The 22301-nt window shown below is 41.6% G+C and overlaps 1 protein-coding gene across 2 annotated transcripts in view; it reads right to left on the bottom strand.

Moving 5' to 3' along the window:
* The window catches only part of mcmbp (minichromosome maintenance complex binding protein), a 41761-nt gene that overhangs the window by 13949 nt on the left and 5511 nt on the right, over positions 1–22301 (bottom strand). For both annotated transcript variants that reach the window (XM_073027707.1, XM_073027706.1), the window contains exons 2-10: positions 15649–15734; positions 12955–13095; positions 9843–9884; positions 7918–8019; positions 7683–7812; positions 6495–6643; positions 5785–5882; positions 1732–1910; positions 389–512 (exon numbers count right to left, since the gene is read on the bottom strand). In XM_073027707.1, the coding sequence (XP_072883808.1) occupies positions 389–512; positions 1732–1910; positions 5785–5882; positions 6495–6643; positions 7683–7812; positions 7918–8019; positions 9843–9884; positions 12955–13095; positions 15649–15734 (1051 nt within the window). The remainder of the gene's footprint in view (positions 1–388; positions 513–1731; positions 1911–5784; positions 5883–6494; positions 6644–7682; positions 7813–7917; positions 8020–9842; positions 9885–12954; positions 13096–15648; positions 15735–22301) is intronic.

Raw genomic sequence — 22301 nt, 5'->3', positions numbered from 1 at the left:
AACAAAACACAAGGCTGGAAGAAATGGAGACTACTTCATAACAGGAAATGACTTAGTATACTTTAAAGATTACATCGGCATACTTGAACTGATCTGCTTTACATGGTAAGATAAAGTTTAAACTTGTGAATGGCAACCACAGTGGCCATGTACAATTTCGTTAACAGCTGATTTTATGATACTGGAAGGTGCATTAGCAATCTAAATAAAGTACCTATATTTTTCCTTTATTTGCAAAGTTACAACATGACCAGAATCTAAAACCCAACTTGTAAGATGTATCGGTATTTGGGCTCTGTTTTTAGCTGTTCTAAACTTTTTCTACACAAGCTGGTATTAAAACAGCATTTCAAGTAACACAATGTAAAACACTGGATTAAATACTTACACTGTTGATATAAAATGTAACAGGAGATATTCCGCTGCCAAACCATCTCCCAGTAATGCATGTGTAAGAAACCCAAGCAACTCAGCTCTGACTGTGGATAATTCAGGGATGATGTTGGAGATGACTGGAATAAATGACAAAGTATAGAGTCACACAGTACAGAACAGGACATCTGGCCCATTGATTCCACACCAATCAAGTGCTTCTTTATCCCAAACCTACACCAATAATTTTATTTCCCCCAATTTCAAAAAAGGTACATTAATTCAGTATTTGAAATTTGAGCAACAATTATACAACAAGCAGTTCCAAACTTGCTCCCCAGATCACCCCGACAACACTGCAAGAATAGACTAGTGAGTGAATTGTCATAGCACCGAGGGTTTGAACTTTTACCAGTGGAGCAAAAAGACCGACTGAACAAAGTCAGTAATCATCATAATTAACACAAACTGCATCATTGGGCATCATGGTAGATAGCGGTTAGCGTGATGCTATTACAGTCAGGGGCACTGGAGTTCAGAATTCTATTCTGGCGTCATCCTTGTGAAATGCACGGGTTTTCCCCAGGGGCTCTGGTTTCCCTCCATAGTCCAAAGACACAGCGGGTAGGTTAACTGATCATTGTAAATTACCCCTAGATTAGGCTATAGTTAAATCAGAGCTGTCAGGGGTTGCTTGGGCTGGAAAGGCATAGTCCACGCTGTTTCTCTGAATAAATAAATGAACATACTCATTATCCACCCTGGATATTATCTATATACTCATTATCTTTCATATCCACCCTGGCTTCTGAAGCCTTTCTGCACATTACTCGCCGTGCATTTTGTGTTCAAAATCAGTGCAGTGTTCTACTGCCCTCACAGATACAGGGTACGAAGTCTGGGTTTTGTGCAACCTGATGGAGATCTCTAATTCAGCAAACTACATTGTTATTGCTTTTTCCCTTGTACCTCAACGTACTGATTTGATGAAATTATCTCCATGGACGGCATACAAAACTGTACTCAGTCAGTGTGACAATAATAAACCAGTTAAAGGCTTCACTCCTTTTAGAAAGCAACTGTTCAGACACCTACGCTCAGAAAGAGCACCTAATTGTTTATTTGAAGGTAGCATTTCTCTCCGTATCATTTCCACAAGGAACTGACATACAAATCTTTTAACCGAAGACCCATTTTATAAACTATCACGTCGATTTTATCTCCAGCCTACAGCTGATTTGAGCTTCAGTCTCAAGTTGGAGAATAAAAGATGTTTATTACAAAGTGAACGTTCCACCTGATGTTAGGAGGTACATACTGAGGATGAATAATACAGCCACGCCACAGAGTTGAACTCACAGTGCTCATTTTCCTTATCGTGCAGGGTGACAGGAAGGAAAGGATTAACATGCTGGAGTTTGCGAGTTACGATGGCATGAAGCCTTGGAACTAAGGAAGGTGGAGGACTATGCACCCGTTGTTCTTCCATGGTGTCCATACACTCAGCAGGATCCAAGAGTGACAATCCGTCCTTTACACTAAACAGAATGGAAAGAGAAAAATCACTGTTAGTGACATTTGTCTTCACAAAACAAAGCCGCAAACACCAGGTTTTTGACCCCCCCCACCAAAATAACTGCAACACCGAGTAAAAGAGGAAAAACAAAATACTTTGACTTCATAGCACTGAATGGTAAAGTACAGATTACACTCCTGTGTGAGCTAAATCTCCATTGAACATGAAAATTACAAATTTGAATTTTGTATGAAACAGGCCACTAATGATTATTCCACTCAAGTAGAATAGAATAAAAATAGCCCTTGTTTCTTAATTTTGAGGAATATAGATCAAAATTATGAGGGGTATAGACAGGGTAAATGTAAACAGGCTTTTTCCACTGAGGTTGGGTGAGACGAAAGGTGAAATATTTAACAGGAACATAAGGGGCAACTTCTTCCACTCAGAGGATGGTGAGTGTGTGGAACAAGCTGCCAATGCAAGTGGGTTCAATTGTGACATTTAAGAGAAGTTTGGACAGGTACATGGATGAGAGGGGTGTGGAGGGCTGTGGTCCGGGTGCGTGTCAATGGGACGAGGCAGATTACCAGTTCACCAAGGACTAAGATGGACCAAATGTTTTTTGTGCTGTGGTGCTCTAGGGGTCTGTGAATTTAAGAGAGATTTAAGAAAGGAGAGATTTAAAAGAGACCCAAGACCTTCTTTACACAGAGGGTGATGAGTAGTTGTAATGAGCAGCCAGAGGAAGTGGTCAAGGCTGGTATAACTGCAAAATTTAAGAGGCATTTGGACAGGTACATGGAGGGTTATGGGCCAAATGCAGGCAACTGGGACGAGCAGGGAGGATGCTGTGGCTAGCATGGCTCTGATGGGATGAAGGGCTTGTTTCCCTGCTGTATTACTCTGACTCTGTATACCGGCATCTCAGTAAACATACAGTGACTAGTTCCCTGGGTTAAGCGCCTATTGGCATCATATATACTGACGGCATTGCTATGTTGGGAAACTGACTCTCCCCCAGCAAGGAATCACATTACAGTACAGTACAGGCCATTGAGCCCACAATGATGTGTTGACTTATATAAACCTACACCATGATCAATCTAACCCTACCTCTTAGAACTTTTCCCAATTCCATGCGTCTAAAAGTCTCTTCAATCTCCCTTATGTATCCACCTTTATTACCACCTTCAGCATTATGTTCCATGTACTCTGTAAAATCCTACCCATTACATCCCCCTATATTTTCCTCCAATCACCTTAATAGTACGTCCGCTTGTATTAGCCACTGCCCCACTTCCCCAAAAAATGGTGCTGGCTGTCCACTCTATCTATGCCTCTCATAATTTTATACACCCCTATCAAGTGACCTCTTATCCTCCTTCACTCCCAAAGAGAAAAGTCCCAGCTTTTCCTGTACATGTTCTCTAACCCAGGCAGCATCCTGGTCATCATTTCCCCTATTCCACCCCCACACCCATCCAGACCAACTAATGCTCCGAACAAGAATATATTTATTCAGTTATTTACTTTTACTCGGCATAAAAACTGCTCTGCACCAAAGGCTGTGTGTGCAAGAGTATTCCAGTTGCTGTGCGGCTGCGCACCCATGCAGTTTAGAAGGAACAGTGATCCTGGTAAATCTCTGCACCTACTCTAAAGCTTCCACATCCTTGCTACAATGTGGTGACCCGAACTGAACACGAAAATTCAAATGTAGTCTAATCAGAGTTTTACAGAGCTGTAACATTACCTCATGGCTGTTGAACTCAATTCCTTGACTATTGAAGGCCAAAAGACCATAGGCCTTCTTAACTAGCCTATTAACTTGTGCAGCAACTATGAGGGATCCCACGATTTCACTGCTCCTCCACGTGGTTTGATGCAGAGACAAGACTTGTGAGGGCTGGTGTTATGTGGGCCAGGGTACGCAACGTGGCTGCTCAGGGCTGCGTCCACTCTGCATGGTTTTCACACCAAATGGATCTCACAGGCTCCATCTTTGCATTCTGCTGGATGTGGTGAAAGATACTACTGCTATTTTCTCTCCCTTTGTTCAGATATACTGTACCTTCCCAGCCCAGATGTACAAACTCAGCACTATTTGGCTGCAATGCTAGTCTCAGCCCACCCATAACCTGCTCTCGTGGGTAGCTCCTCCGCATTAATGAACACAAGGTCAGGCCTTTATGCAAGGTTCCCAGCATAGCACTGAGCTGCCCAAGCAGATAAAATGGAAGTCCATGGCGGGAGTATTCCCTTCTGCTGCCGGCGTGGCATGGCGAGTCTGTGGGGACCCTGGGGACTTGTGGAACTGTGTGGTGATTTCTTTTGAACTTATAGTCCTTTAACGTCTTTGGACTATTTTTACTGTACCCATAGTCTGTTTTTTTATCAATTATGCTATTGTTTGCACTGTTGTAACTATGTGGTTTTGTGCAGGTCTTGTAGCTTTAGTTTTTGGTCTTGTTTGTCCGGTGGATTTGCAGCTCCTTTCTGGGGAACGCGCTAAGACGGTAGCGCGATATTAATACGCAGCAGCCTCTCCGGACTCTGGACTGGGGATTGCCAAATGTTACGTGGATTTTCTAGTGTAGTCTGTTTTGTCATATGCTTTTGTGATATCATTCTGGAGGAACGTTGTCTCATTTTTTAAACTGCATTGCATTTGTGGTTTCTAAATGACAATAAACTGAATCTGAAAACCATAAGACAGGAGAATTAGGCCATTCAGCCCATCAAGTATGCTCTCCAATTTCATCATGGCTGATCCATTTCCCTCTCAAACCCATTCTCCTGCATTCTCAGAGTAAACTTTCACACCCCTACTAATCAAGAACCTATCAATCTCCACCTTGAAAATACCCACTGACCTGGCCTTCACAGTCAACTGTGGCAATGAATTCCACAGACTCACCTATTTCTGGCTAAAAAAAATTCTCATCTCCATTTTAAATAGATGTTCCTCTGCTCTGAGGCTCTGCCATCTGGCCTCCCCCAACACAGAAAATATTTTCTCCACATCTACTCTATTTAGGTCTTCCAACAGTCAATAGGTTTCAAACAGACCCCTCGCCCCATTCTTCTAAATTCCAGTGAATAAAGGCCCCAAACCATTAAATGCTCCTCATAAGGTAATCCTTTCATTCTGGGAATCATTTGCATGAACTTCCTCTGAACCCTCTCTAATATCAGCACATTCTTTCTTAAATAAGGGGCCCAAAACTGCTCACAATACTCCAATTGAGGACTCACCAGTGCCTTTTTAAGACTCAGCATTACATTCTTGCTTTTTTTGTCCTTCAAAAGTTATCTTTTTTGAACAACAACACACACAAAATGCTGGTGGAACACAGCAGGCCAGGCAGCATCTATGACGAAGGGTCTCGGCCCGAAATGTCAACAGTGCTTCTCCCTATAGATGCTGCCTGGCCTGCTGTGTTCCACCAGCATTTTGCGTGTGTTGTTGTTTGAATTTCCAGCATCTGCAGATTTCCTCGTGTTTTATCTTTTTTGAAAGATGGATACCAGTGTGTGTTCAAACTCTGGGACCAAGAGCACAATCATGACTCAATACTTAGGCAGGACACAATACAGTTACAACCAACTCCAAGAATTGTATTAAGCTGAATTTACTGTATTTATGATCGACGGACAGTTAAACAAGCTACACTCATGCTGCACTGAGCCTGATAAGTTCTAGATAAGATATCCAAAACACAAAAGGAATGGTATTATAAAAACTTTCCTTAAAGTCAGTTGCAAGACTGATAGAAAAAAAGCTAAAATGTGTCAGAAAATTCCTGAGAGAGAGAGACAGACAGACAGACACACACACACACACACACACACACACACAGTGTAATAGTTTGAATGATTCAATAACACCTCACCTCTCTTCATTAATTACACCCAGAGCCGGATCCACTGATAAAACTCCATATACTTCTAGCATATCATTGACTTTGAAACTATCCCAGTCTTCATAGATCTGCCAAACAGAACATTCATGGACAAACATTCAGAATGTTACAATGCATGGTAGCTGTGTTCAATATCTTCAGGAGATTTTAATTGAAATGCAGAGTTACATGTAGCCTACTGAAATTGCAGACAAGAATTAAAAATTACTTCAAAGTCACTTTTAAGACAGTTAAGTCTTGAAATATTTTGAACTGGAGTATTGAGTAATTTTAAAACAAGGTCATGGTGAGATTGTAAAGGAATTTTAATAGAATAGCATGGAATTTCAATGTTTCAGGAAAAGCTTCTTCCTTTCTATCAGATTTCTGAATGGACATTGAACCTCCTGAACACCACCTCACTACTTCCCCACCTCCTCTCTTTTTGCACTATTTACTTAATTTGACTTTAAAAAAATACTGCAAGTAATTTAAAGTTAAAAAAAAATTTTTTTTTAATGTACTGCTGCTGCATAACGACAAATTTCACAACATACGCTGGTGATATTAAATCTGGTTAGCCATAGAATTCTAGATTTAGAGATTTGCCATTTCAACTCTGAGGAGGACTTAGGAGTAGGGTGGGTAAGACAATGTATAACTTTTGCCTTATGTGACGGAAGAAAATTCCTTTTTCTTACCTTCACAAGGCATGCAGGGCCTTTCTCTCCTGGTAATGGGAAGTTGAGATCAATTGACGTTGTGCAGTTTGACAAATTCTGGTGTCCTGCTGGTGCCTCCTTTTCAAGACGTTTTGCATCCCCACACCCTTGTGATGCACTACAGCCAGCTGATATAGGGTAAAAGGTTACCATTTACACCTTCCATTTTGTTTCAAAATAATCAATAACCATCAGCGAACAAAAACAAACTGGCATACAGCAATTAGGGCAGTTTACTGATTTGTAAGGGTGGCAGGTTGGAGATACACCTTTACCAAAGAACGTGCAAGGCACTTCTTCCTTCTGCTAGCCTGCAGGCCATCCTTGGGCAAGGTGTGACACCTGCTTATATCCCCCCCACCCCCCCAAATCAGGGAGGCATGAAGTCATGGGAGCAGCTGGTGCATATCACAAGTCCTTGTTATGCGACCACTAACGCCAGGCAATCTCTTAAGAGTATCAATTATTGCAAAATATTGGTAGCTCTGGTTGGCTATTTGGAAATTTGGTTGGTCGCAGATGTTTCAGCTCCAAACATTTTGCCAAGCTCAGCAATCAACCAAACCTCCAAGTATTGATAAAGGCTGGGGTCACCCGTCTTATAATGACACTGCCCAGAAGGAGGCAATGACAAACCACTTCTGCAGAAAAATTTGCTAAGATCATGGTCATAGACCATGATCACCCATTCCATACACACAACACATAATGATGATGACTGATTTGTAAGAAATCAATTAACCAACATTCAATTAAATGCTTTATCAAGCAAGCATAGTTTTTGACTATGAATCAACAAGGGAGAGGAGCTGGATTATTTCTGCTGCCGAAACACATTGAGAAAGAAATCTTATCATGAAAGACAGCAAAAACTAAACATGCTGTGCAACCATGCTGACCTAAATCAAGTGCAATTTAATAGACTGGTTAAAATGCTTCAATCTTCCTAATAAGAACAAAGGCGTAAACCCTATTAATCTGCTTGCATTGGTGGTTTGAAAACAATGTTTCTCAGTTTTTTGCAGGACGTTAGAGAAACAGGTAAGATTAGTGAACTGTTTCCTCTCAGTTCATTATGTATTAATCATATGTTGTAATAGAGAGCGTTAACTTGCTGCAAATAGCTTATTATTTTCTCTGCAGCTCTGGTAATATGCAAGCCTGTACCTGCACACTGCTCCTTGGGTTTGGGTGGATGCATTTCCATGTCTTCATCCTCCTCATAACTCCTCTTGTGACGACTTGGAGTATAGGATGTGGAAGGATTTCCCCGTGCTTGGCTGGCACTAGCATAGACGTATGGCAATGGGTCAAGGGAAACAGCAGATCACTTTCATTTACTCATTCAGACAAAAAGCCTCACAGATTTAAGCTGAAGAAAGCAGTTACATAAAAAGGATATTTCTTTCACCCACTCTGATTCTCCAGGCACAGGAATACAGTAAAATGTTTGCCTCTCCAGGGTGACACATTTGGGAGAGTCCAAAACAATCTCTTGCTGGTGCTGGGAAGAAAATAAATTTTGTTATACATTCTAACAAAAGTAAGTCATCAGTCCAAAGGAAAAATTGTAACAAACGTAAGTTCAAGTTTATTGTTAATCAACCGTACACATGTGCACCACCAAATGAGACGACATTCCTCTGGACCAAGGTGCACAACACAGTACATATAATTTACACACATACGAGGCCCTCCGTTGCTGGGAGTTGATCATAGATGTTGTGTCCTAGCTGTCCAAGTGATACACAAACCAGGGCAGTATGATATGGAGAGCCCACGCAACAGGCTCCCCCTCTCCATGCAGCTGATGAATCCAATGGAATGACAGAGACTGATGCAGTTTGCCATCAGCGGCATCACTGGAGTTGCCAGTTAGCGTTGAACTCAATGGGACTGCCTTAGGAATTCTAGCTCCACAGTCTTCATTGGAATTTACACCCAAACCCTTGTCCACAAGTGGGTATACCCACAAGGCAGTGCAGGTTTGAGATGAGAGATGATCTTCTCCTAGATGAGCTGCCAACCATGGCTGATGGGCCCCATCTGCCAGAACAACTGGGTTTAAGGTGTAACAGGCCTTTGTCCCTTCACCTGTCAGTAGACAGTTCTGCTGGGCTTAGTAACTAAACCACACAGTATAACACTACTGGAGCTTCATAGATGACGTGACTTGGGTGGTGGCAGGGAGTTCAGTAGCCCTACAGCTAGGGCTAGAAGCTATGACCCATCCTAATAGTTGTTGTCCTAGTGCTACGATAAGGTGCAGGTCAGGAGCTCAAAGAGACTGATGGGGAGATGGGAGGAATCACTGAGAATGCCAAGAGCCCTGCGTATGTAGCGCTTCTGATAAATATCTGTAATGGGTGGCAGATCCTATTGATCCTCCTAGCAGTCCTGAAGTAGGAGCTAAAAAGCCTCTGTCTGGTTATGTGGAGATACCAATTAATAACTAATCTTCTCCAGGGCACTTGCAATTGTGCTGGGATTGGCAGCAAACTTGGAATCAATATTCTGTTGGTAAAAGAATATGCAGCCACTCGGCGAGAAAAGGATCAAACCAAGAAGTGAAGCATTCAAGTGAACAGCATGCTCAAACACACGTGCTACACTAACAACTGAGGAATAGTGACTTTGGGAATTGACATTGCCCCTTCACGAATCACCCCAGCAAAATACCTTCAGAGAACCAAAATACTTAGAGACACTAAAAGTGGAAGTGGGGTCCAACCTTGCAAAGTATCAGAGCAACAAAGAGTTGACATTTTGGGCAAGACTCTTCAATGGGACAGCAAAATAACGTGCACACGGTAATTTCCAAAGAAAAGTTGAAATGAGGTGGTTGAATTCTATTTGTAAAATGAAGAATAGAAAGCAACTAATGACAGTTGGTGACCATTCTACACTGTCAACCACTGAAAGGATTTTAGCTTTAAGTGAAGGTGCCTTTGTCTTCAGTATTCAGCTGGTTTTAGCTATAGTGCTAGCTCCATCTACTGTTAAACAACTAAAGTACACAAGTTAAAAAGTATCATCGAACTTACAATTAAAAAAAGAGAGTAACAGGCCCAACAAGCCTGCACCATCCAATTACACACGACCAATTTACCTACTAATCTATACGGCTTTGGAGTGTGGTTGGAAATCCACGCAGTCACGGGGAAAGCATACAGACAGCGGTGAAATTGAACCCAGGTCGCTGGTGCTGTGACAGCGATATCCTAAAAGCTACGGTGGTTTTGGGGCCTGTTTTTAGGCTGGTGAGATTCAGTACCTGACGGACAATAAAGGGGCAATCTATAATTTAGGCTAAATTTAGTTACTTACCCCACATTCAGCAACATCTTTGTACTTTCCAAACCGTAGAACCTACCAAGAACAGAACAAATATATTCTTAATGATAAAATCTCTGCTTAAAATTTAAAACCTAGCAAAGCATCTGACAATATAGAGTTGAACTGGATATACAAACTCAATCAACTTCACTCACCCCATCACTCAACTGTTCCCACAATCTATGAACTCACTTTCAAAGACTATCTCATGTTCTTGATATTTATTGCTCATTTATTACTTGCACACTGGTTACTTGTCCATCCTGTTGGGTGAGGTCTTTCATTGATTCTATTGAGTTTCTTGGGTTTACTGTGAATGCCCCCAGAAAATTGAATTTCATGGCGACATATATGTACTTTCAGAATAAATTTACTTTACATAGAGAGACAGCAGTGGACCAATTAATTACATGAGATTTAAAGAATGCTTGAAGTTCATGTGCAAATATTGTTGTGAAGGAATCCACATTTTAACAATGCTTAGCAACATCGTACAGAAATGATGCAACTAGGTTCAGTGGATGCCGGTTAACTGGGACACGCCCGGACCAGTACATTTTGGCCCAATTAGCTTAAGGTTCATGGAAATAGCTCATTTTTGGCCATTTCTGGCATCCGCAAACCTGAATGCTTGAGCAAAACAGTTCTGAATTGTCTTTGTTTATTTCTCTCCAATTATCAGTGACAAAAATTACAGATTTGAGTACAAATGCATCAACTGATGCTATTCAAAATCTGTTCTAAACACAGCTTCATGTCTAACAGCCATGCAATTGACACTAGTTAGAAACTGTTCAACAAGTCTCCTGTCATAATTAAGTGGCTTAGTGTCCCAATAGACAAAGGGAATTCCAACTATTTTCTCAAATAGTTTTTTGTTCTTTAAGCATTGTCCCAAATAAGCAGCTGCACTGATTAACCGATGGCGCAATTATCCAGAATCCATTGTATTTCACCTTAGACTAGCGTACAAGGCTCTCATAAATGACCTTTCAACCCACTTCATCTCAGCCTTTAGAAGACAAATTCTGAAGTCCTGTCACAGTGGTATCCAATGGCTCCTTAAATGAGCCTTAACCATCACTCATCATGCAAAGAGAGCAAACAGGCCAAGTCCAGAAGAACTGTTCTGTCACAATGAATCTGGTAAGTGGGGTGCAGCTGACCGTGTGTCAGTGGCAGACACTCATCAGGTGAGATGTATTTTTTCATCACATTGTACCTTATCACCAATTCATACGATCGCAACCTGAATATGTAACTATATTAATTTATCGTCACTAAGTGTACAGAACACCTTAGCTCTGGGCAATATGCCGATGTTTAATATTAAACAGCTTCAGAGCAGTGCAGGGGACAGCAGGTACACCTGCCACCTCACAGCTCAGCAACCCAGATTCAATCCTGAACTTCACTGTTGTCTGCATGGAGTTAAAGATTAGCTTGGTCACATGCGCATCGAAACATACAGTGAAGCGCATTTTTGTGTCAATGACCAACACCGGCTAAAGATTGTCCTGGGGGCAGCCTGCAAGAGTCACCACACTTCTGGTGCCAACGTAGCATGGCCACGACTCACTAACCCTAATCTGTACATTTAGGAACGTGAGAGATAACCAGAGCACCCAGGGAATCTTGTGGGTCCCAGCTAGACTGAATCATCTCCTCCACGATCTCCATCAGCACAAGCTGTAAGCTTAGCCCCGTGCTCTACTCACTTTACACACGAATGTGTGGCTAAGCACAGCTCAAAAGCCATATTCAAGTTTGCTGTCGCAGGCCAAATCAAAGGAGATGACGTATCAGCAGACAGGAAGGAGACTGAAAATCGGGCTAAGTGAAGCCACACAACAACCTCTCACTCAATGACAGCAAGACCAAGGAGCTGAATATTGACTTCAGGAAAAAGAAACCAGAGGTCCATGAACCAGTCATCATCAGGGAATCAGAAATGGAGAGAGTCAGCGACTTTGAATTCCTCAGTGTTATCATTCCAGAGGAACGGTTCTGGGCTCAGCACGTTAAATGCAATTACAAAGAAAGCAGAGCAGTGCCTCTATGTCCTTAGTTTCTGGAGATCCAGCATGACAACTAAAACTTTGATAAACTTCTATAGCTGTGTAGCAGAGAGTATACTGACTGGCTGCATTGCAGCCTGGCACGGAAACACCACTGCTCTTGAACAGAAACCACCCAGTCCATCACCACCACTGAGCACACCTACACAAAGTGCTGTCACAGGAAAGCAGAATCCATCAGTGGGGACTCCTACCACCTAGGTCATGCTCTCTTCTCACTGCTGCCATCAGGAAGGTTGTACAGTGTCCTAGGACTCACACCACCAGGTTCAGGAACCTGAACCCTCAGGCTTTTGAATCAGGGGATAACTTCACTCACTCCATCACTGAACAGTTCCCACAAGCTATGGACTCAGTTTCAAGGACTATCTGATGTTTTAGATAGTTATTGCTTGTTTGTTTATTTATTTATTCATATTTATTTCACAGTTGCAGTGCTATCTTTTGCACAAAGCCTGTTGGCTATGGTCTTTCATTGACTTTATCATGTTTCTTGGATTGACTGTGTTTGCCAGCAAGAAGAGGAATCTCAGGGTTGTGCAGTATATGACGACATACATGTACTTCGATAATAAATTCACTTTGAACTTTGCTGTACCAACCTCACAACCCTGGATTCCCTTGCCTGATGAACACTGGCAGAAGTTAGAAGGGTACACAGGAACCTGAAAAGGCTTAAAAGTTTAAAATTATAAAAAATATCATTAAAACTAAAAAAGTTCTGAGTTTCCTTAATATACCAAAACTGTTGTTATTATAGCTGACAGTGTTAGTCATTTGAATTACAGGTCTTGTGTGCCACAACAGCATAGCACGCCCACACCTCACTCTCAGCTACAGCTTACATGTAGCTCAACTTAATGCTGTAAACTGCAGTTTTAGAGATTTATTTTCTTGTCAAACTAGAGCAAGCAAATTGAACTTGCATTATGCGATCAAGAAACACAAAGAAACCCCAAGCCTGTCATTTACCATTTTGATTCAGAACAGTGTTAATATCCTATTTCTACTCCAGAAATACCTACCTTGGATTTGGCGTTTGACTCCACCGTCTCATAAATTCCCATATAAAACTCTGGATCAAACATGTCCTGGATCATACAGCGGAACTTCACCAAGCTATTTGGCTTTAAGTAATGCAGTGGAACATCATTCAAGGAAGGGACCTGTAAGCAGGAGGGCAAAACTGCATTGTAGTCAAATCAGCACTGGAGGATGTTGTTAATCAGGATCAGACAATGGGTGACAACTTCACTGAATTTTACCTGCCCCATCACTGAAATGCTCTCACAACCTATGGACTCACTTTCAAGGTCCCTTCATCTCTTGTTCTCAATATTTATTGCTTTTCTCCCGTTTTGTATCTGCACAGTTTGTTGCCTTTTGCGCATTGGTCGCTTGTCCGTCCTGCCAGGTGCAGCCTTTCAATGACTCTATTGTGGTTCTTGGATTTGCTGAGCAGGAAAGAGAATCTCAGTGTTGTACATAGTGAGATATATGTTCTTTGATAATAAATTTACTTTGTAACTTTTTTTGTTTGTAACTGCTGAAAGAATAGATCCCTTATATTAGCCATTCCTGCCCTCTGAAAAAGGTGCCAGCTAGCAATGTCCTTTAGCAATTGGTTAATTTTGCTTCTAAAGGCCCTAGGACAGATCTCCTGCCAAACTCCATCCTGCTCTGCCAGCAGATAAGCCTGCAATTGTATTATTCTGGAACAGAGGCTGTAGCAGAGTCACCCCGTCAGCACGGTGCTGTACCACTGACACACACAAATTTTTCACCTCTCAGATTTGGAAATGTATGCATATCAGATTGAACTAGTTGAAATCGAGGGGTCCAGAGGCAGGGTGATAAGAGATCTATTCAGTGGAGTGCACCAAATTCCAAACATCAGCAGTTGGATGTCACAGAGCTACTTAAAAATTGAACCTATGAGGTTTAATGAAACAAATGTTAGAAATTAAAATCTGCAATTTAAAAAAAGTCCTTTTTCTTTCTTGCTCTTAATATGCTTCTCCTTCTCTTCATCTTTTTATTTATGTACATAATTTGGCATTGAATTAGCCATAGTTTATTTTGATGTATAAACATTTAAATTTTGCTTCATTAATTAAGCACCTTCACTCCATCTGCCACAATGGGCAGGATGTAGTGCCACAATGTAGTGGCCAACCACTACAAATCCAATCCCTATCTCATTCCATCGTATCCGTCCATGGTCTCCACTACTGCCTCGATAAGACCACTCTCAGATTGGAGGAGGAACACCTCATGTTCCATCTGGCTAGCCCCCAACCTGATGTCACGAATGTCTAACTTCCAGTAATTTCTCCCCACCTCCAGTTGCCCCTGCCCTCTTGCCCCTTCCCTTCTCCTCATCTGCTTACCACCCCCCCCGTGCCTCTCCTTCCCTTTCTTCCATTGTCCACTCATTTCTTATCAAATTCCTGTTCCAATGTACTACCTAAAATAAAACTAACACCATATGCAGTACTCCAAATATGGTCTTAGATATGTATTCAATTTCCATTACTATAAACAGGAACTCTTCTGCCTACTCAAGGTGTCAAATCTCCTACATAGGGGTACACAACGAAACAAATTTCAAATCTCAAATTCCCAAATACCCAATTATAAAATCTGGCAATTATAAAATTATAAAAAGCATGTTGCCACAGGAAATGACAAGTGCAAGTGTCTTTTTTATTTACTTAGATCAGAAGTTCCCAACTTGTTTTAAACGATTAAGCAATGAGTCTGTAACCCCAGGTTGGGAATACCAGATTTAGAGATAATGTTTGGAAAAAGGTCCTTCCAGCGTAAGAAGTTGCACCATCCAGATCCCATGTATATTTAACCCAAGTCCAGTCATAGGACACTTAACAATGACCAATTAACCTACAAACTGGTATGTCTTTGGACTGTGGGAGGAAATCAGAGCATCTGGAGGAAACCCTCATGGTCAAGTAGAGAACATATTTACAGTCAGCACTGCAATTGAGCTCTGAACTCTGATACCCTGAGCTGTAATAGCATAGCAGTAACAGCTATGCTACCCAGTCACCCTCTAATACTATTAATGAGAACAAAATAAAATTTTAGATTCCAAACAAGTGCAATGCGATAACTTAAATGCGAGTTAAGGGAATATTTTGGGCTTAAAGGGGAAATCATTCTAATTACATACGCAGTCAAAAATTGTGTCAGCCAAACAAAGCAAAAAAAAAAATAAATTCGGAAGTGAGACAACAGCAGAGTTAAAAACAAGACTGGTTTGGTAGTTCCTTTGATTCAATCAGTCTTTCTGCGGGTCCTATATTAAAAGAGCATTTTCTGCAATTTAGCCTTGTGGTCTATTACTAGTGGCACATACCTGTCAGAAGAAAGTACAAATTATGTTCATAGTATGGAAAACTAATGTGATCCAAGCCTGCTATTAAACAAAATATACTGAGCATTCTCAGAGCATTTCCTCCAAAGCATTAGTTGATCCAATTGCACTGTCACCAGTTACCTGATTTATTGCACAATATTGTACATTCAGCGTCACAAATGCACTTGAGTGTTCTGAGGCTAGTGACTATGGATTTATTATACAATTGAATAAGCAATAACTCCATTATGTTGAGAAGGTCTTAAATTACACTATTCCAATAATTGTTATGTTTATTTCAGAAGGAATAGTAGAATAAACAATGTATGAAATAATCTCTCACCCAGCTGGCTGCAGTCGTCTCCTTCAACTTCTCTCTGAAGTACTCCACCACTTTCTTTTCCCATTCCCCACCAGCGCCACTTTGAGCTGTAAAGTTCAAATCAAGACCCAACGTCAGAAATGTTTCCTCACCCTACAGTAACATTTTCAAAGGTTCTGAGTGGACGACATAGCAAGATGCCAACTGAGCAAACATTTATATCACAGTTCAACGAGTCCAAGGATGCACATATCAGATAGACAGACCACACAAACAAACATGGATAGTGGCCCAATACAAGCTAACAAAGACTTTAATTATTATTAGTTTCTGGAGAGAGAAGGAAACACGGACAGAAGATTAGGAGTTTAAAGCAGGCAAGTGTGGGGTGTTGCACTTTGGGAAGTCAAATGCAAGAGAACAGGAAATTAGACAGAAAATGGTAGGACCATTTAGTACACTAATGCATGAGGAATCTTAAGGTTTTATAGAAGGGGGGAAAAAAAAGGATCAGCCATGATGGAAAGGTATAGCAGACTTGATAGGCCAGATTTCTGCTTCTATGTCTTATGGTGTTAAGGTCCAAGTCTGACAGCTCAATGAAATTGGCGCAGGGTGGCAAAGGCACTTACGTCCATTGGCTGGGGCACTGAGCCATGCTGCTGCATAAACATTTAGAGTATTATGTGCAGTTCTGGTCTGAAGGATGTGGTGGCAATTGACAGGGTGGTTCAAAGTATGTATACCATGTACAACCTTGACATTCATCTGCTTACAGGCAGCCACAGAACAATTAAACACAAAAGAATCCACACAACAAAGCCATCAAACAGCCAATGTGTGAAAAAATGAAGAATTGTTAGAATGTTTACCACAATATTGCTTGGATTAGAGTATATTAACTATAAGGAGAGGGCAGTCAAACTTGTATTGTTTTCTTTGGAGCGCCAAAGGGAGAAACATATAAAATGTGAAGGTAGACCCCTAGGTTGGGAATCTCTGAACTAGATGGTCAGAGGGTGCAGATGCCAAATACCAGACAGCAAAGCTTTAAATGAGATGGGGTGGAAGTTAAAGGAGATTTTGGATGAAAGATTATTTCTTTAAATAAGGAGATTGGTATGTGTCTGGAATGGTGTCCATCTGTTTCAGTGAGTGTGTGCGATAGTTCAAGCATTTACAATAGTGATGTTTAAGAGGTATTTAGAAAGGTACAATAACATACAGCAAATGGAGGGACATGGGTCATATACACAGATGGAATTAGTTTCATTTGGCATCAAGGTTGGTCGAAGGCCCATTCTTTGTGTTGAAGAGCACAAAGTCTAGGCAGTGAAAGGTGTAACCACAAAATCATAAAGGTAGATAGTAAGGAACGTTTTCTTATGGGAGAGTTAAGCATAGGTTTAGAGGGGTCTAAGGAAGAATTCAACCCTCTCCCTAACACAAACAGTCCATAAATGACCGAGGCTGGGATTGGATAAGCAGTATAGAATTAACAACAGGAGCCAAAAAGCATCTTCAGTCTTCCGAAACTTGGTCTATCTGACATTCAGAGAATATTGCAGCCACAGAGTGAAATCTGAGAGGGTGGAAGGCAGCATATTTAACAGCACCTGCACAAGCATTTAATTCAGCAAGATATACTCATCCACCAGCTGAGCACCGGTTAGTGGGTTTAGTACAAGCTGGTACTTTCCACCACATGTTCTACCCATTCACCAGCGGTGAGGTTTTCAGCTGTAAAGTTCAAATCAAGACGCAGTTCAGCAATGCGTCCTCATCCCACAGTAATATTTGAGGGATGAGTGGAAGAGGAAATGAGATACCAGCTGAGCAAACCAAAGAATGCCCTTATGGCTCTGCCCCTGTACGAAGGGGAGCAGAAGACAGCTACACTGCAGAGATGAGAGAGAAACAGCTCAAGAACACAACATACAAAAACACAGCCGGGGTCACTGAGACAGGAGGTGTGATGAGCCTAGGCCAGGATTTACATTGATGAGTGGAGGATAAAGTTGGTATCGGAGGCAATAACCAGGTCAAAAAAGCTACAGGACCAATAGGACAAGGTTCAATCTACAGAGAATCCAATTCAAAACCCAATTCAGCCAAAACTTTAGCACTCAAAGACAATATTTGATTCATGAAGCTACAATTCATGCCAGATCTTTCATAGAAGACAGACTACAGCACAGTGTAGACCCTTCAGCCCATGTTGTGCCAACTTTTTCCAAGATCAATCTAATCCTTACCTCTCACACAGCCCTCCATTTTTCTATCATCCATGTGCGTATCTAAAAGCTTCTTTGATGCACCTAATGTATCTGCCACGACCTCTTCCCTGACACGGTGTTCCATACACTCACCACTCTGTGTAAAGAACTTGCCTCTGACACCCCTCACCCCATACTTTCCTCCAACCACCTTAACATTATGCTCCCTGGTATTAGTCATTTTTGTCATGGGACAAGAAGTCTCTGCCTGTCCACTCAATCTGTGCATCTTAATTTATTTCATTGTTATGTATTTAGAAGTACAGCACAGTACAGACCCTTCCGACCCAACGAGCCATAGCGCCCAGCAACCTACCTATTCAACAGGTAGTCACAGGACTATTTACAATGACCAACTAACTAGCAAGTCTTTGTACTGTGGGAGGAAACTGCAGCATCCGAGGGAAACGTATGCAGTCATGGGGACAACGTACAAAATCCTTACAGACAGCACCGGAACTGAACTCTGATGTCCCAAGCTGAAATAACATCATGCCAACTTGTAATAACCATCCAGCCCAAGATCTTAAGGCACAAACTAACAGAGATGGGAGTAGACTCTCACATGGTGGATTGGATAGTGGACTACTTGACAGATAGACCTCAGTATGTGCGGTTGGGAGACTGTAGGTCTGACACGGTGGTCAGTAGCACAGGGGCGCCGCAGGGAACCGTACTCTCTCCGGTCCTGTTCACCCTGTACACATCAGACTTCCAATATAACTCGGAGTCCTGCCATGTGCAGAAGTTCACTGATGACACGGCCATAGTGGGGTGTGTCAGGAATGGACAGGAGGAGGAGTATAGGAAACTGATACAGGACTTTGTGATATGGTGCAACTCAAACTACCTGCGTCTCAATATCACCAAGACCAAGGAGATGGTGGTGGACTTTAGGAGATCTAGGCCTCATATGGAGCCAGTGATCATTAATGGAGAATGTGTGGAGCAGGTTAAGACCTACAAGTATCTGGGAGTACAGTTAGACGAGAAGCTAGACTGGACTGCCAACACAGATGCCTTGTGCAGGAAGGCACAGAGTCGACTGTACTTCCTAAGAAGGTTGGCGTCATTCAATGTCTGTAGTGAGATGCTGAAGATGTTCTATAGGTCAGTTGTGGAGAGCGCCCTCTTCTTTGTGGTGGCGTGTTGGGGAGGAAGCATTAAGAAGAGGGACGCCTCACGTCTTAATAAGCTGGTAAGGAAGGCGGGCTCTGTCGTGGGCAAAGTACTGGAGAGTTTAACATCGGTAGCTGAGCGAAGGGCGCTGAGTAGGCTACGGTCAATTATGGATAACTCTGAACATCCTCTACATAGCACCATCCAGAGACAGAGAAGCAGTTTCAGCGACAGGTTACTATCGATGCAATGCTCCTCAGACAGGATGAAGAGGTCAATACTCCCCAATGCCATTAGGCTTTACAATTCTACCGCCAGGACTTAAGAACTTTTTAAAAAGCTATTATTAATGCTTTTTGAGATAGTGATTTAGATGCATATCATATTTTTTACTGAGTTAAGTATTGTATGTAATTAGTTTTGCTACAACAAGTGTATGGGACATTGGAAAAAAAGTTGAATTTCCCCATGGGGATGAATAAAGTATCTATCTATCTATCTAATAGCCCAAGCTGTAATAGTGTCATCTTGTACAACTCCGTCAAGCTATAAAAGAAAAATTTAAAAACTATGCCCTCTAACAATAAAGACCCAGGACAAGCCTGCTTCCCATATTTCAGGAAACACCTCTCAGTGAAGGGCAACATTGATATGAAATATGACACTTGTCTACAGTGCACTAGCAGTTGGCATTTCCAGCCAAGACCCTTCAGCAAAATGTGTTTGAATAACAAGACCTCACACCTGGTGCATAGACCCTAGTCTACATTGCAGCAATTACCTTTTTACTTTCCAACTTTCAAGACATAGACAAACTACAGCTGGGGAAATGGAACCAAGTTTATCTGTGCAAAATCTTCCAAACCAGGACCAACAAACCAACCTGAGCCTTCTTTCCCAGGCCAGTGTGTTCAGCATTGATATCCCAACATATATTCAGCCCTGACAGACAGAGCAATTTATTCATGTCCACTCCAGACCCCAAAATAGATTTGCCACCATGTCTGAGATCTTTCTGTTCAAATTACAAGTGATTATCTTCTCGACCAGGGGACCAAGGACTCCTTCCTTAAAGGTATTGGTCAATGGCATAAAAAAAAGATTGGGAGCCCCTGTTATAGACAAGACTCAACGATGCTCCAAAAATGTACTTGGAAGAAATTTAACCCACTTATTAAGGTTGCATTAAGGACCCTGCATTTTCTCACTGGCAAAACTCAAAACTGTATTGTAACACACACAAGAGTTGGAGGAACTGCAGGTCAATCAGCATCTATAGAGAAGAATAAACAGTTGATGTTTTGGGCCAGACCCTTCATAAGGACTATAATGTAAATACTTGGAATACACCACTTACCAAACTATCACTGGACAGTCCTGCCAGCAATCGCTGCCTAACCTGTTGGGTCTGCAGATCCAACACTGGCTGCAAAAGCCACTACAGAGCCCAGACAGCCCGGAGTGTTGGCATGGCATCCTTGAACTCAAGGTATAGCATTTGTGAACCCTGTAGAGTTTTCTCTATTTCTGCATAAATATGACCTAAAATGTGGTCAGATCATCACACAAGTACTAAAACTAGATAAAGAGAACCCAATTACATAAAACACACACAAAAAAAATTACTTGTTCATGTATTTAGAGAAAATTTCACCGGGTTCACAAACTTTCTAGCACCACTATAAAACAAAATTGCATCAATAGCTACAGCATGCATATACAGTGGATTCCGGTTACTTAATTATTTAGTGATACAGTGCAGAGTAGGTCCTTACTTGAGCCGTGTCATCCAGCAACCCCCAACATACCCGATTAACACTAATCACCGGACAATTTATAACAACTAGCTGGTACATCTTTGGCCTGTGGGAGTTAACTGAAGCACCCAGCTTGGACGAACAGATGGGTGGCAGATTGAACTCCAAAGTCCGGAATGTCCCAAGCTGTAATAGTGCTGCGCTAACTGCTAATTGGGACACAGAAGGACCAGTACATTTTGGCCCAATTAAGCGGTTATCCCAATGAGCTGAAGTTTCATGGAAATAGTTTAAAAGGTATATATATATATATAAAAAGACCAACTGAGTAACAACTTGTTTATTTAAATAAAATACAGAGCAAATTAGAACATTACCAATACTACAGCAGTACTATAAGACCGTGTATTAGTTCCTAACAGTTATCGATGGAGGAATTCATCCAGTCTACTTTTGATTGACTATAAATGAACAAAATCAGCATAGACAACCAGTGCAGATAATGGATTGCCTTCAAACAAAGCTTTCAATGGATGCATCCTCCAAATCTATATACACATGACTGTGTGGCTACATATAGCTCAAACACCATCTATAAATTTGCTGATTCAATCATTAGCAGAATCTCAGGTGCTGACAAGAGGGCGTACACGAGTGAGATATGCCAACCAGTGAAGTGGTGTCGCAGCAACAACCTGACACTCGATGCCAGTAAGACAAAAGAGCTGATTGTGGACTTTGGAAAGGTAAGATGAAGGAGCACATACCAATCCTCAGAGGGATCAGAAGTGGAGAAAGTGAGCAGTTTCAAGTTCCTGGGTGTCAAGATCTCGGAGGATCTGACCTGGTCCCAAAATATTGATGCAGTAATATAAAAGCAAGGCAGCAGCTATACTTCATTAGGTGTTTGAAGAGATTTGGTATGTCAACAAATACACTCAAAAACTTGAGTGTACCATAGAGAGCATTCTGACAGGCCGCATCACTGTCCGGTATGGGGGCGGTGGGCTACTCCACAGGACCATACAAAGCTGCAGAGGGCTGTTAAGTTTAGTCAGCTCCATCTTGGGTATTATCCTGCCAAGTACCCAGGACATCTTCAAGGAGCGGTGTCTCAGAAAGGCAGTGTCCATTATCAAGGACCTCCAGCACCCAGGGCATGCCCTTTTCTTATTGTAATGATCAGGTAGGAGGTACAGAGGCCTGAAGGCACACAATCCGCTATTCAGGAACAGCTTCTTCCCCTCTGCCATCCGAATCCTAAATTGGCATTGATCCCTTGGACACTACCCCACTTTTTTAATATATAATATTTCTGTTTTTTTGCATAATTTTTAATCTATTCAACATATGGACTGCCTTCAAACAATTTTTTTTCTTCTATATTATGTAATGCTGCTAAATTAACAAATTTCACATCACATGTTGGTGATTATAAACCTGATTCTGATCTTCATTTTCATTGTAATGTTCAAGATGATTGTCAATACCTTCAAATTCTTTATAGTTTCTAACTTGTTGA

Source organism: Hemitrygon akajei, chromosome 23, assembly GCF_048418815.1.
Source record: "Hemitrygon akajei chromosome 23, sHemAka1.3, whole genome shotgun sequence".
Taxonomy (NCBI): domain Eukaryota; kingdom Metazoa; phylum Chordata; class Chondrichthyes; order Myliobatiformes; family Dasyatidae; genus Hemitrygon; species Hemitrygon akajei.
Note: the sequence above shows the minus strand (reverse complement) of the source record. Positions and strands in the feature narration are given on the sequence as shown.